This window comes from Paramormyrops kingsleyae, chromosome 8 (assembly GCF_048594095.1).
Source record: "Paramormyrops kingsleyae isolate MSU_618 chromosome 8, PKINGS_0.4, whole genome shotgun sequence".
Lineage (NCBI taxonomy): Eukaryota > Metazoa > Chordata > Actinopteri > Osteoglossiformes > Mormyridae > Paramormyrops > Paramormyrops kingsleyae.
The window spans coordinates 25,131,599-25,147,867 of record NC_132804.1 but is presented as its reverse complement, the minus strand read 5'-3'; the positions used below and the strand labels follow the sequence as shown (position 1 = coordinate 25,147,867).

Genomic DNA, 16,269 nt, shown 5'->3' with positions numbered 1-16,269 from the left:
TATGTATATATATGTGTATATGTGTATATATGTATATATATGTGTATATATGTGTATATATATGTATATATGTGTGTATATATATGTATATACAGTATATATGTATATATATATATATGTGTATATATATATGTATGTGTGTATATGTATGTATATGTATATATATGTATGTATGTGTGTATGTGTAACATGATTATAAGGCACGAATCCAAGTTAAATTTACATAGATAATCTATATATTATTTACAAATATAAATGCACAAATACAGAAAGTTAAGTGACTCGGCAGTATGACGATGTCCCGCATGGCAGCTCCCCCCTGTTGCTGATGCGCGCTTATAGGCGGCGCTGCCCTCCCCTAAACAGAAAGAGCTGGCAGCGGGGACGGGTGAAACTAAACAAAAAACAGAAAATTATCGAGAAAATAAAACAAGGAAGCGGATAGATACCGGCATTTCACATGACCCTCTCTGTGTTTTTCCCTTCTTTCAGTAATACAGGCTATGTTAAACCTTCTGTGGAGTGAAGCTAGATTTTTGTCCGGATACATAGATATCTCAGATCAGTCGTGCTTCGTTTCCCCCTTTCCGGGCGTGTTATTATTTAATTTTATTATTATTACTTGCTTTATTTTAAAGAATCAAAGAAATACCCGGTCATATGCAAAAAGGCGTTGAAAACAATGAAGTTTCAGGGTAAGATCATTTTCTTTCCTTTTCCAAGTGCACTAACTGGTATACTCAGTATAATTACGCGACTTCACTTGTAGAAACATGACTTGACAGATCTGATTTAATGTCTTATGTTAGCTCAGTTGATTTATGCAACCATCCTTGCTTTTTGGAAGCGATTACGTGGAGGATATACGGCATAGTAGGAACAGTAATAGGTAAAACAATAAACTCAAATCCGTGCCTTTTGGGGGGCCTTACGGGACTTATGAGAGTTAAATATTTTTAGAAGAAACGACAGTAGATATTTTCCCACTTCGTTAAACAAAACAAAAACACTTTCTGAATGGTTTGCCTTCATGTCGACCGGCGTCGTTCGTTAGATTTTAATGTTATCAGTTTGATTTGAAAACTCATATTACTTGCACATAGTTAAAGCCTCAGCAGAATAAATGTCCTATGAATTCTTTCATTTATAGTTTGCCGCTGACCAGTTCGCTTTGTTTCGAGTTGTAAGCTATGAATTTGCTGTTAATATTAAGTTCTTATAAATCACGCTACATCTGAGAGTCGTCAGCACCTTTACGACTAAGGATCTTTTCATTAACGCGGATGAGCTCATCAGAGGTTATAGCTTAATGCCCCCAAAACCCACTGTTGTGCATATTTAACAGTGTGTTAAAAAACAGGAATGTGGGGAGATGTATAATCTGAAGAGTATGTCCTGTACTGGCTTGAGTTAGACTTGTTTAGTTGACACTTAAACGTATCTCCCCGGGCTGAGCTGTGACGATCGCACGGCAAATGGACGCTGGTATTTTTTAAGCCTTCTTTCCACAGCTGCAAATGTGCAAATGTGGCGCATATGTGTAAAGCTCTAGATTAGAAGGGGAGTTTCTTTTTTTGCCTGGGGGTTGCATAGGTCTGATTCTGCAGATTTTTCCCTTGCTTTGTCATTCCGGATTTATAGTTGTAAACTGGTTTCACTGCATTATAATTTCTCAAAAGGAGAGGAGGTGTGCTATTTAGAGATTTAGAGCATGGGTCTTTGAGTAGTTGAATGCACATGCATTTGCAGCTAAACAGCTAAACCCTACCCAGGAGACCTCCCCCCCCCCCCCTTCACGGCACCTCTGCTTGGTGTTTGTAGTCTGTGGGGTTTGTTTGGTCTTGGAATCCAGCCATCAGACCCTGTATTGCGATTGCTAATTGCTAAGAAAAGAGCGATTAAACAGTACAGGTTGTCAGTCCATCTACCCATCTTCCAACCGCCTGTCCTGTTCAAGGTCATGGTGACCACTCTTTAGACTGTGCTGGAGATGAAGCTTAATGTAGAGGAACAAACCTGGAAAACATATTTTTATTTGTCGTTGATTTTTTCAGTGATGATTGAAGTGAGCTTGTAAGCTTTGTGAGCTGACTTGTTGGTGTCCCTTTAATCATCAGGTGTCCAGGCTCCATGGTCACCTGATCAGCAGGTGTCTTGTTGCCATATTGACCTTTAGTGAGCTTTGCTCCTGGCTGAATCTCTAGCCGTCATGCACTTTGTCCCATGTTGAGAGTCTGCCAGGCTCTCAGCTGTGAGTGTTGAACAAGGGTGATTCTACTACAGGACAAAGGGGCATAGTGACATACCAGGGGATAATCCCCTTACTAATCCACTTTCAACGCATCAGAAATCATCTACGAACATGGCCTGACTGCAGCGCCTCCTCATTACTTAGGGTGTAGTGGGGATTACTACAGAGTATCTCTACACCCTGCTTTTCTGCTCCTATCACATGACATTGACTAATTAGGGTTGTGGCAATTTTGTTTTTACCATCTCATCTCTTCTCCATCTCTCTCATAAAAGTTGACACCGGTGGATGAGGTTGTGTCGAAGCCCAGTGGGAAGGCTCCACCTTAGAGGCGGGTCTGTGTTCTGCGTGTGCACGGTGGACATTGCCTCAGGGGAGCCACCCAAGAGTGTGGGAACCTTTTAAGTTGTTTTAAGCATGACACGCCATCTAATACTTGCATAATTCCTATGATGTTTGCGTGCGTGTTTAGGTGTAATTATTGGTAATAGTGTAAAAGACAAGAGTCCTAGCTACTTTTACTGTGTTTTTTATCATTTGTTTTTCTAGCTACCTCTAGCTATAATTGGATGCATGTCCAATTATAGGAGATTCCAGCTTGTCTCCAATCCAGTGTGCAGTTTGACAAACGCCAGATATCTTCCAGGCTTTCTCTGGAACTAGTTGTGAAACTAGGTGTGTCTAACTGCTTGCAGTTCAACTTGATTTTTCTGCTTGGCTTCTATTGTACGTCAGAGCAGGGGGAGCCAATCATGCGGCTTCCTTGAAATGTGTGGAGTATTTTTTTTCTCCTTGGTGGTGGCGGCATCTCAGATGCCATCAGCAGAAGGTGAGATTTCTAGAGGAAGTCTCTGCTCGACAGATTACTTTAATTATGCAACTGCTCCCGATGATTCACATGTTGGCAAGATGTCCAGGTTTCTTATTTTAACACACAATGTCCATTGGTTTGTGCTCACTGTCCTCCACCTTTCCTGGCAGGTTGTAATATTTTCAGCATGGATGACTCTTCCTGCCGTGCATCTGTGTTGGAAACCTCGGGGACGTTAACTGAGTCTGCTTTGCTTTGGGAGGTATCTGATAAGGAAGAGAGGATGAAGACTAGGAAAAGCCCATCCATGAGATGTATCGAACAAAGCAACAGATCCTAGTCTTGACGTTCCGCGTAGCTCTTTGTACCGACAGTGTTTTGCAACACTCGGCACTGGTACCTGAACACGGCGTCTCACAAGCTTTCTAGCATGTTCAGTTCCAGCTTTCTCGCTCTGACAGATGACTGGAAAATTTAAAAAATTAATCTAGTCAAAATTGTGTCCCTGAGTGAATCGACCACATGAGTAGCAGGAAACGATGTCTGGGCTGTTTGTGTGAATTATGCGTGTAGACCACAGTTAGCACTGGCCAACAGCGAGAGAATCACACATTGCCACACCATTACAACGTATGCAGAACTTCACACACTTTTTTTTCCCTATTCACTGTAAACCTATCAGTAGAACAGAAGAAACGTATCTGAAACGATAAAGACTACACCCTTAGGGGGTGAAAAACAGCCTTTTTCTGTGAAACTGACTTAGAAAGCTCTCAGTGCGTGTCAGGGAGAGGGACATAATCTTGTGAGCACATGTGATGCCCAGAACTCGGGCCAAAGCGACAGCCTGCGCCCTGGGGGCTGGAGGCATGCAGAGGAGCGTCAGAGTAACCGGACCTCACTGTGGAACCTGAGCTCTCACCACAGTCCCACTGTCAAAGGCGGGGAAATGAGCAACGGGCCTCTGATGAAGTGTTGTTTGCAGGCCTGCCTGGCGAGATTCCCCACCACCCTCATACCCAGCAGTAACTCTGGTCACCAAAGTAAAACCTATGTTCATGGCCTGAGAAATAGCTTTCTGTATGCAAATCTTTTAACAAATCAGACAGGCGTTCCATAATCAGCTTCTCCTGGCCCTATTATGCTCTATTATTTCTTTTTAATATATATGTAATAATATATACACATCCTTTGTGGTCTGATGATTGTGCCATCCATCCTTTCCTCTTAGTGCTTTTGGAAGTGTCACATGGGAGCTGAAGCTGAACGCTTCATCGTCCGTGATTAGCGAGGAGCACTCATGACAATATTAAGTACCTTATGTAGTATCTTATAACTGTCAGGTAATCTCTGTATTGCTGCCTGTCTTTAAATTTTTACCTTCTCCAGTCATCCATCCATCCATCTCTCTATCTATCTGTCTGTCTGTCTTTCAGTCACTTATTAAGCTTTATATATAACCTCGCTTCCTCCATGAATATAGCCCTAGCTTGTTGCATGGCATGAACACTAAATTAACTCAATCAGGGCTTCACCTTTCTGTGAGAATTATCTATGGGTACTTTCCTCATGAAAAAGGAACTGAGAGACATGGGGGGGGGGGCTGCTCTACACATGCAAGGTCATATTTGGGTTTTGAAATTCTCAGTCCTCTCCTGGTTTAGTCCGGACTTTAGATTTAACCCTGTTAAGTTTTCATAAGCCTTGGGAGATCTGTAAGTGACTCTGACCGTCGCCAGTTCTGGCCACCTGTTCCGACACAACTGGGGTGGTGGGTTTTTTTTGGGGGGGGGGGGGGGGGGGATTAATGGTAGCCGAAATCGACAGAAAAACATTTGTCCCTCACTCCACAACTGTTTCTGGCCCTACTGGTAAGGTCCGCTCTTCCATCCATGTAAGAGAGCGTTGTGATCTTTCTGGACGGCGTGACCAGTACACGCCCAGGCTCAAGCCAGCAAACGAGGCCAAAGCTAATCAACCAAGTGACGTTTTTAATGCGTTCTTTGGATGTTTCTTATCTGCTCCGTTCCTCCTCATGTGTGAATCAGCGCACGGCTGCTGGGTCAATGCTGATAAATGCTAAAAGTGAGCACACAGCTGTGAATAAGACTCTGTCCTTGCAGGGTCGTACTCCGATATGGGCAAGGGCACCCTTTTGTGATGCCTGTCCTCCAGACCTTTTCCCTTACAGTTGGTGGCAGCAGATGATAAGGATACATATTTTTTTTGCTGCTAAATCACCAGCTATAGCTTTCTTTTCATACTTTTGCAGTAAACTACTCGTTTAAGTTTTTTTCTTGTAAAATGGTCCACTCCATTTTCTTCTAGAATGTTCTGTTCATGTAATGGATGTGCGCTGTAAATAAAGTCATAAAGAAAAAAAAACTGCTTGTTTAGCTAAAACCAAAAACTTTATTGTGTCAATTTACGTTCAGCAGTGGGGGAAACCCTTGGTCAGTGTGGTTTCTGGAAATTTCTGACCACAATATTTCCATGTGCGTTACGTTGTCAAGCCGTAATAATGAAACTTCTGTGGGCTTTGATTGTGTTTTTTTTTTTGTATTATTATTATTTTTTTAACTAGTGCACGAGACTGAAACTCAACACGGAAGGCTGGGACACTGAGTGGTTTGACCCCAGTCTCATGCCAGTGAGTTTCCGCTCCGTTTTATGTCGGAAAAACTGAGAGAAGCTCCCTGGGGTCTGGGTTTGGGGGAAGCTGATTCATTCGCAGACGTGTTCCGCTATCTTGGTGGGGACCAATTTTGAGGAAATGTTGCTACAAAGATGACATATCTTGGGAAAAACAGGCATGGGACAAAAAAAAAGCTTTATTTAAATTACATTTCACGTTTCCCTTACTTAGCAGTTTAAAAAAATACTGCAACAAGGTGCTTGGTTATCAATTCAATTCAATTTTATTTATATAGCACTTTTAACAATAGCCATTGTCACAAAGCACTTTACATATAACCGGCCTGAACCCCCAACAAGCAAGCCTGAGGTGACAGTGGCAAGGAAAAGCAGGAAGAACCTTCAGAGGAACCAAGACTCGGAAAGGGACCCCATCCTCCTCAGTTTTTAATATATATATTTTTTTTTTATTTTGGTCAGAGCTCAGGAATTATTTATTGTATGAAAGGGAGACTGAGAGATCACAAGGTGTGCTGATAATCCCCTAAATCAGAAAGCAAAGAGGGGCAGCACTGTGATCGTGTCATGATATTTAAGGGAACCTAAACATCAAACATCTGCTCTGGTTTTCCAGTGGCCCTGAACTTCCTGATAGTGGAGTGTAGTTTAGGAGTTTAGTTCTGGTGAAGATAGACATTTCCTCTGAATGCTATCTTCCTATACACCCTCGCAATCAGCAGACATATTTTGTCAGAATCAGAACTCACAGGTCTAAATGGATTTCATGACTATGTTTGCACAACGTCCTCTTTGTAAGTTTACCTGTTGCCTTGCATGATATTGTTATAAAATCTAGTGTATTCATAAATACCGCTAGCAGCCTTGGGTGAGAGTGGAGGTGAGGGGGGGGGCACACTGATTTCAGCTGACGGGTTGGGCAGGTGTGTGTGACTGTGGGGGTGCTGCAGCCCATGGAGGTCATGCCCTTTGAGCACCTCTGCAGCCCGCATGCCAGTGGTCACTCTGCCCCCCCCAGGGTCCCTGGAATCCAACCTGAGAGGCGGCTCTTTGATATGGACCCTGTCTGATGTTCTGAGGGGAACGGGGACCCAAAAGCAGCCAACACCAAGGCTGTGGACCCATTCCTGCAGCACCTTTGGAGAAAATGCAGACCTCCACGCGCCTCTTAACTCGCTAGCCTGAGACGTTTCTTTTATGGCCTCCTGTCAGTTTACGGCCCATTTCTGAAACAAATATCTGATTGCATCTTTTTTATTTTTAGCTTTAATTGCTTTGACTGACCCAGTGACACCACGGCAGTAAACAATGTCACCTTATAGAGGTGCCCAGTAGGGGAATAAGGACACTTAGCTCTTTTTCTGTTGCAGATGTTTCACAAAAGGTTGTATGAATTGGTATCTTAGGCTCGCCATGACCCTGTACTGGTTTAGTGGTTAGGAATTGATTTTTGTTTCTAGACGTTAATTCAAACATCCACCCAGGCTAATATCGCTGTCAAATGTCCATGCACATTTCAGGCGTGTTTCTTGGTCTGGGCCTTTAAGGGGGGAGGGGGTGTGTGGTGCTGAAGCCAGGATGGGACACAAGGCTGGACAGGATGCCAGCCCTTTGGCAGATGTATGCATTCACACACTATGGGGAAATCAATGACATAATTTAGTCTAACTGCATGCCTTTGGACAGGGAGAAGGTGCCAATTCCACACATACAGAATTCAAACCTCCTAACTTCCAGAGATAAAAAGCAATACAGTGCTACCCAGTAAGGCACCGGGCCACCTCCCCCGCTGAATGTGCTATTGTTATAATAGTTACATGCTTATATATCTATGATGGAATGTATATAACTATAAATGACATTCCTTTGTTTTAGCTGATGAAACAATCCTGGTGTCTCTAATAGAACACAATACTACTATTATACTATTATACATTATACTACTATTATTACTACTAATAGTAATAATAAATAAATTTTATTTATACTGTATAGTGCCTTTTACACACTTGAGGACACTTTAAAATACAGACAAATACTATAAAATACAATAAAGTGCACACACAGCAACAACAACAACAGCAAAACAATGACAACGAGAATGTGAGGTAGACACACCATAGCATTCCTGAAATGAATGAGTTTTCAATTGGAGCTTGATGATGTTAACAAAGTTCACCTGTCACAGATTGTGAGAACGTGCATTCCAGAGTGTATGTGCTGTCACAGAGAATGACCTGCCACCCACAGATCATAATCTGAATTCTACAACATGCTGTCATTCAGTAAGAAAGGCATTTCCTTTCTGAGTGTTTTGTATGTGTTTGTGTCTGACTGTGTTCTTCCAGTGCATTCTTAGATTAAGCACCAAATAAACAAGTAATTTTACCCTTAAATTGTAATTACAATTGAGCAACCAGCAGGAAAGCTTTTCAGGGAGGGGAGGGTTACGTGTGGGGGGGTGTTCCTGTGTCAGGCCTGCAGATGGGTGAGACAGTAAGCAATCAGAGCGAGGGATCGCTGGCCTTCCTGTATCACCTCCAGGGACAGGACAAGACCTCCATCCTCGTCTGGCCTCAGTCACACGCAGCTTAAACTGGCCCATGATGTAAAGGGGAAGCCTGCTTACTTCCATTTTTGGTTTCTGGCTGACAGTTTAGAATTTGTTCTAAAATACATTAGGCTATATAGTTTAAGTGTTAATAAATAGAATGGTAAAAACAGGAATATAATGATGGAATTGAAAGGTTGTTGTGTTACATACTAGAGTTAATTTATAGGCCTATTCTTTTACACGTGATGTTGTTTTAATGTTACGCACAGTCGTCATATTGGTCGGGCTGGCTGATGCTTAGCAGTATTGTCTCTCTCTTGCTGTCATGGAGAGATGAGTTACGCTGTCCATGATGTATAAACACTGTCAGCATGCCGCTGCAGGACATCAGGGGAGGGGGGTGAACTATGTTAAAGTGATGTGAAGGTCTGATGGGCAGCAATGGCCGGACGGGGGGGGGGGGGGGGGTCGGGCTGCTGGGGCCACAGCTGTTGTTTGGGACCCTGCTCTGTGAAATAAAGTGTGCCCCCTCTACTTTAATTGTAAGCTTGAAGACCAGGTTGTGATCCAGATGAGGAAACTCTGAGTGCATCTCCGCTCGCCCTCAGCTCACATGTGGCAGTGTTTACTATGAATTTATAGGCCTTTTTTGGCCGGAGAGAAACATGTAATCAAAAGACACCCCCGTGTTTGGTCTTCCCTCTGCACTTAATCATAACTGCAGCACGGTATGCCCACCCCAGCCCCTCCGTCTCTGACAGGGAGGACATGTTTATCTCTAAGACTCCGATGCTGCGCTCCCGCTTTCCCCAGCTGTCTGCTTTGTGTCTCCACGTCTCCATTACTGCCCTCCCCAGGTTCGCGGACTTGTTGTCAGTTGCCCCTGGGCGAATGGGCTGCTGCCAGGAGACCCGGGCTCACCTCACTCTCTCCCATCGTCGTTTTCTCAGCATGGCTGTAATGGCACTCGGTATATGTTTATTTTATTAATTTTGTTATAGCTGTTAGGGAATTTACACAGCCCCGTCTACTAAGCCAGCTGCAGCGGATGAATGAGGTGTTATCGTCATTAGTTAGCTTATGATTAATGCTAAATAAAGCCTGTTATTTCCTGGTATTTTTCATGAAATTAGGTGCTTTATATATTTTGCGTATTGCAGAAAATACAACCACTTACCATTTCAAATAGGTAATGTTCAAAGTAGCATTTTACATAAATGATTGCACGCAGTGTTCCTTAACAGTTTCCATATACGCTGTAAAATAGTAGCCGTTATTTTTTATCGCCAATCATTGTTGGTCAAGTGCATTACCACTGGCTGCCACCAGATGGAAGTAAAGACCTGAAAAAAGACACTGGAAGTGAACCCTAGTGCCGTGACAACTTTTAATAGTGCACTACTATAACATTCAGTTATAAATATAGGCTAAGTTCACACTGCCATGTTGAAGTTACTCAAATCGGATTTTTTGCCTTAATGTGACACAGATCTGATCTTTTCAGGGCTGTGTGGACACACAAATCTGATCTTTTCAAATCGGATTTGTGCCACTTTCATATGTGGTACTAAGTAGGATACGCATCCGATTCGCGGCCATGCGACCTGAATGTGAACGCTCAGATCGGAATTCATGTGGCTTTTTGCTTATACGCATGCGCTGACATCAGCCTGCACCGGCAGCGCAGGAAGGTAAAAATGGAGGAGAGTTGCGATAACAGTCAGTGGAAGGATGGAGAAGGTGGGGATTTAATTGATATTTGGGGAAAGTAATCTGTTCAAGATAAACTGGAAGGAACCTATCGTAATAGAGTAGTATTTGAAATAATTGCCAAAGAAATGGCACAGCGCGGACACGAACGTGGCTACAATGCCAAAGAAAAATAAAGACACTGAAGTCAAAGTTTAAAGAGCCAAAAGACTCGAATCAGCGCAGGGGCCATGGCCGCACAACGTGCCAATTTTACGACCAGCTTTTTACCCGTGTAAAAACGTATCAATGTGCGCATGCGTGACGTTTCGGAGGACCGATGCGTTCACATTACAGTAAGATACAGGTCACTTGTACTTATGAATGTGAACCGTCAAGATGCACAAATCCGATCTGAGCAAAAAATCGGAATTGAACGATGTGGCTGGCAGTGTGAACGTAGCCTTAGTTTTTTTTTCTGTTTCTTGGAATTGTACATTGTATTAATCCATTAGCAGCCCTTTAAAAGAGACAAGGCAGAGGTATGAATCATTCAGAATTCAACACACGTGATTCAAAAAAGGAGATTCATAGAGGATTCAAGCTGATAAATCACCAAGACCATGGTAACAGCACAACCAATTAAGGCTAGCCGTGCTTAAGCGTGAGTCATTGTAGCCGTAGCTAATTGAGCTCAGTCTTTACACAGCCCCTTCCTGTCAGCACCCTCCTACGACCGATTTCATTATCCCAGCATTTTGTTTGCCTGAGATGTGACCTAAGCAGGTCATTATTTGTTTTCAGCCTTTCCTGTGATGGAAGCTCTGTTCAGAGCTGCTTTTTGGGTGGAGTCAAAGTGCAAATTTAAGTATATTTTGCTCCCTAGTTTGCAACTGTGTTCCATATGGTAGACCGGATGGAGTAAACTCAGAATCATCATCATCTGGAATCGGGAGGATAGTGAATAGTCTTCTCAGCTCATGGCCACGGTTTTGCTTCCAGATGTGCGTTTTTGACTAGGCGTAGCTGCTTTTGTGCCGCCGTGTCTTGGTTATGCTCTTTTTCCTATATCGTGCCTTTTCCACGGCACCCGGGTGTAATGTTGTCACCAGGGAGGGTGTTTCCCTCCATCCTGGCCTGAGCTTCCTCTAAACACCAGCGCCCACTTGGCATGCCAGTCACTGGGTGGGATACCCAGACCCTAATCTGAGTTCAATCTGGACTCTAAAGAACTCGACTGGTCTGACTTATGTCCGACCTAATGAGAAGTGACTAACATGCGTTGTCAATCACTGCCTGCTCTAAACCAAAAAAATGATCAGTTTAGAAGTGGGTTATACCAGCATCAGTTTCCCCTTGTTTCTGAATTCCTTGTGATTCCCAAAATCTGATACAGTAAATGGGAAAGATCACCATCCTCAAGATTAAATAACCAGTATTTACATGACCTTGCAAGGTGTTCACCTCGAGGTCTTTATGAAGACATAGAGCAGAGTGAGACAAGAATTTAGTTTTTTGTAAACACAGAGGGTTTACAAACTCCTTGCGAACACCACAGACAACCTATTAAGATCTCAGATAAGACTGACTACTTTATAACAGCTGTAGCAGATTGATTCAAGAGGTTTGGAGTGATGGTCAGGTAAAATGGGCTTTGTTTGGAGAAAAAGCTACAGCTAATGTCTCCAGTTGGCTTTAAATGTCGAGCATGCTTACAGCATTCAAGGGTCAAGAGTCAGTTGATTATTGTCATTGTACAAGCAGCTCCTAGTGCAATGCAAACGAAACACAAGGCAAGTGTTCTAAGTGTTTGTAACATTTAACACAATGTACAAAATATGAAATATTCAGACTGAAACGGAGGTGAGGGTTAATGACAGTCCATTAGTGCCCAATTCAGACTTTTTGTCGCATTAGAGGCCCTGTACAGTGAAGTGTTTTCAAATGCCATTACATGACGGTGTACTCAAGGCAGTGGAATGTACAGACTGGTGATTTGCTCAGTAATTTCAGCATTTAAAAATAGACCATCCCAACTCGTTCCACGTGAGAGTGACTAAGGTGACACACCAGAGAAAAATTCAAAGATAACATGGTTGGCTGGTGGTTGGGTGTGTGGATTACTGTAGATCGTCAGTTAGCAGCCACACATAGAGAGGCAAGATCCATGTCTTTGACTTGATTGGTTTATGTATTTGATTGCTGTATTCAAGGACTTCAATAAGAAGGCCATGAGAGACATGTATTTTGGTATGTTGGTATGTGAAAGATGTAGGGTGTTCAAAGGCCAAGTACATAAACTATAATCTCCCATCAGAAAAGGCCAGACATTGTCATGGTTGTTACTAATTCTTACTGAATTTCTTCTGCCTGCTGTGACATCATCACTTATCCAGAGACCCCAGCAAATGGGAGATGGATGGGTTGCAGTTCCTCCCCTTCGATCCAGAAAGCCTTACTGATGCAGCTTCTCCTAACACAGAATGACTCTCTTGTTCCTGTCATTCCACAGTGATATTTTCCCCAGGCTGATCCCTGGTGATGCGTTAAATAACACGGGTCATGATTTTGTGTGCGTAATGTCTTACCGTGAATGATCTTGTTCACAAAGGAAATTTCCATGCTTTTGGGGGTATTGAAGGGGCACTGAGCTGAAAAAGCAGGAGTGAACATGGTGATGTACCGTCATCATGTGTTATCACACACTTGGCAAAAGATCAGTGTTTTTTTTTGTCTTTTTCTCTTTTTTGTTAGGTCGACGCTCCAAAAAAAGAGTCCATTCTCACTCTTTCCATCGACAAATGGCTGGACATTGCGAGGCGTAAGTATAATCATCAGCTGTTCTGGATAATCATGTTTGCATTTAAGGATTCCAAATTCTACCCCAAACAAAAATCAAACTAATTTAAACTTTCTTTCAGAAAAAAATTCTGGATTTGTTAAAATGTTTTGTTTTTTTTCTCAAAAAATGTCCCTAACAAGATGTTAAGATCTCTAAATACACACAAAATGTACTTTTTTACAGTAAAATAGCTCACATAGATGCTTTGATTTCATTTTTCCAAAAATGTTTCTATCCATAACAAACTCAAAATATTCACAAGTGTCTTAGTATAAGAAGTGTAAAATTCAAAAAATTGCTTCCTCTAAATTAGCATCACTGTGGCCTGTCTGTCACCTATACAAATACCTGTCACCTTGCTGCAGTACAGTACGCACCCCCGGGGCTGATTAGCCTGTATGAACCGGAAGTCATGCCCTACTGAGGGTTCCCATGCCAACCGGGTTCTGTTGACGTCAGTGTAATTAAGTTGTACATGGTCCTGAGAGATTGTGCGTTTATTATAAACAGAGCCCACAAACCAGTGCAGTGCTTACAGGCCTGTTCTTCATTAACTCCCGGAGAAAATTCACACGCCCCTCTATCCTTAAGGTGTCACTGTCAGCAAACCAAACACTCACGCATCTCCTTAAACCCTGAGCCCCTGAGTTGTGACTGTTTCCCTTTTTTTACTTGTTGCTCGTCCTGATTGGTCTCTGCAGGTGAGTTGTACCGTTAATAAACGGGCCTGAAATAGCTTTTGCTTAAATCGGCTGATTACTGGTAATGGCGATGCTGTTTTGTTTTCCCGGCTGGTTTCCCGGGGCAACATCTCCGTGGGGAGGCTAGTTCTTGGTCCTCTTGGGGGAGATGCCATCCTCCTAATCACACTGGAGGAGTTCTGCACACTGTCTTTCTCTGATTTGAGTGCCTTAAGAAGATAGTCATTACTTGGTTTGATGTAAATCCAAAATTAGTCAATTTCCGGACTTTAAGGTTATCTCGTGCGTTCTTTTCCCCGACGAGCCCAAATATTTTGTCCTTATGGCTCCTCTGTCTGGCATATTTAGACATTCTGACACAACAAGGCTTCTAACTTGATTTATAAGATCATGCATTTTGTTTTGTTCATAATGACCCCCCCCACACACACACACACGCACTTACTTTATCTGGGTATTTTTTTTTTGGGGAAATTTCAAATATGGGAACCTGAGTACGGTTATTATTTTCTGCGGCAAGTAAAGATGACATTAAAAGCAAAAACCCCAAGATTTTCCGTAGCTGCTCTGCATCAGATGGCTGTTGATGAATACCAGAAGGATGTAGTCAGATAGTTACTATTGTCTGCTGTAAATATTACAGCAGGCGACGTGTCTGACATGCTTAAAGCCCCCTACCCTGCTGGGTGCTCATTGCCGTCTTCTGGCTTTCTGACACACCATCCCTGGCTCCTTCTTACCCCACATCAGTCCTTCTCAATGGAACGTTTATATTTAGCAATGTTTGGCGTCTCCCCACCTCGTGTACATTCCATTTCCGAGCTGTTTGTAAAACCGGAGAAATGTAGCATCATCACTCATATTCCAGAAATTCCTACCAGGAGAAATAGCATTTAAAAAAATAAAAACCTTCCGAATGTTTTTTTTTTCCAAAACATTTCCTCTCAAAATTCAATCTTTCTGTTGAAAAATAAAATCGTTAAAGGAACAAAATTGAAAGATAAATTTGTCCTGGAATGATTGTGGTTTATCAGGAATCTTTTCTTTTGAGGTGAAATTGTGCTTGTCGCATTTATGGATGTAGACTCTCGAGTCCAATGGGACAGAAGAGTGACCTGCCATTGGCAAACTGGTCAACCCCTTGCCTCTGAAACCCTACTGCCTGTCTGCAGCCGCCCAGTCAGGCCTCGCTCACTTCTCAGCTTTCGTCCAGCTTCTGCGAGTGACACTGTGACAAGAAGAAGCTGGGGACAGAAAATGTGTTTGCTGTTTGCTTTGGAATTGGGACCGTTGCCGCTCTCTGTTCCAATCCCACAGTTATGGTTCCTTTACCCTGTATAGACATTCATTGAGGTTCCCTAATATCTAACAACAACAAATTGTTCAAAGTGCTCCTTACCCTAAAAGCAGGCAGAGAAAAGCAGGATGTGGCTCAGCAGTTAGGAGTCGATGCCCCTGATCGGAAGGTCACCAGTTCAAATCCCTGGGCTGTAGTTGGGACTTTCAGCAAGGCCGTGTTTAATTTCAGTTTCCATAGTAGGTAGCAATTTGGACATGGATTTATGAACTGAAGGTTGCTGGTTCTAGTCCCAGGAGTGGTCCTCCAACAGTACTGTACAGAAAAATACTTAAGATGAGTTTCATCCATCTTCTTTAACTGCTTGTCCAGTAGAGGGTTGTGTTTAGGTTAGAGCGTATCCCAGGATGCAGTGGTCTGGGGATACCCTGGATGGGATGCTGGCCCATCACTGTGCTCAACTCTGGTCTCCCTCTAAGGACAATTAAGAGTCACCCTACATATAGACTGCAGGGAGGAACTAGAGTAGCTGGAAGAAACCCATGCAAATATAAAGAGAACTTGCAGACTCCACACATGCAGAGCCCAGGGAGAGAAGGAACCCACAACTCTGGAGGCGTGAGGTCACAGTGCTACCTACTAAGCCGTCTGATACGGCAATCACTCAGGAAAAAATCACATTGCATACGTGAAACAAACGTACTGCAAAACTATGAAGGACGTGAAGAAGAGAAGCTCATTCTTCTACCAGGCACTTTTTATTAGCTGTGTAAGCATGCTGAGCAGAAATGTTCAGGTGTCCGGAGGCACCAAAATGAAGAGTGACGATCCTGAATCATTTTCTTTAAACACACCTCCTTGTGGGCGTTTGCTAATGTTGATGAGAGTCTGAGAAGGAGAGATGTTTATTTTCCATGAAGTGCAGAAACCTTTTAAAAAAAAAAAAGGGTGTACCGTTCCAGCAATTTAATCCAGCAGCCCCCACGCATCTGGAGAAAAGCAGGTGGAGCATTTGATATATTGGTAAGAGGTTGGTTGCATCTGCAGGGGTTAGGGCTGTAACATTAGGGGGACTGGCTACTGCAGCCTTCCCCAGTCCTTATCTGCCGCTGTTGCTGCACTAGCTAAGCCGGGAACAGCATACAAAACACTTCCTTCAGCTGATTGTAAACCCCTACGGCTCCGGGCAGCCGTTGGCGATAGCGTGTTCTGCTTTATTGTTGTCATGATTTTGTTTTGCTTTGCCTGATTTAGATCCTCGCGGTGACTTTGTTTGCCGCTGGTTTACGTTGGCAACAGACTCTGATTGTATCAAGGCTCTATTGTACAAGTATGTCTCAGGGCAAGTGCCCAGATCATGGAGCCGCTCTTGAATTTATTTTTCAAGGCTAAATTGTGTGACAGATTCAAATGGTCACATGCTCCGATTTTGATTTTTGTCGCGTCAACTCGATTTTTCTTGGGTTTGCAGT

General features: G+C 43.0%; 1 protein-coding gene across 4 annotated transcripts in view; it reads left to right on the top strand.

Moving 5' to 3' along the window:
* Window positions 1-355: 355 nt before the first annotated feature.
* arhgef3 (Rho guanine nucleotide exchange factor (GEF) 3) overlaps window positions 356-16,269 on the top strand; it is a 53,532-nt gene continuing 37,618 nt past the window's right edge. For 2 of the 4 annotated variants that reach the window (XM_023811328.2, XM_023811327.2), the window contains exons 1-2: window positions 356-695; window positions 12,712-12,778. In XM_023811328.2, coding sequence (XP_023667096.1) covers window positions 661-695; window positions 12,712-12,778 — 102 coding nt within the window. In that variant the 5' untranslated portion in view covers window positions 356-660. Of the gene's footprint in view, window positions 696-806; window positions 890-12,711; window positions 12,779-16,269 lie in introns of those variants that run through there. The other 2 variants (XM_072715518.1, XM_072715517.1) reach the window with 1 other exon arrangement.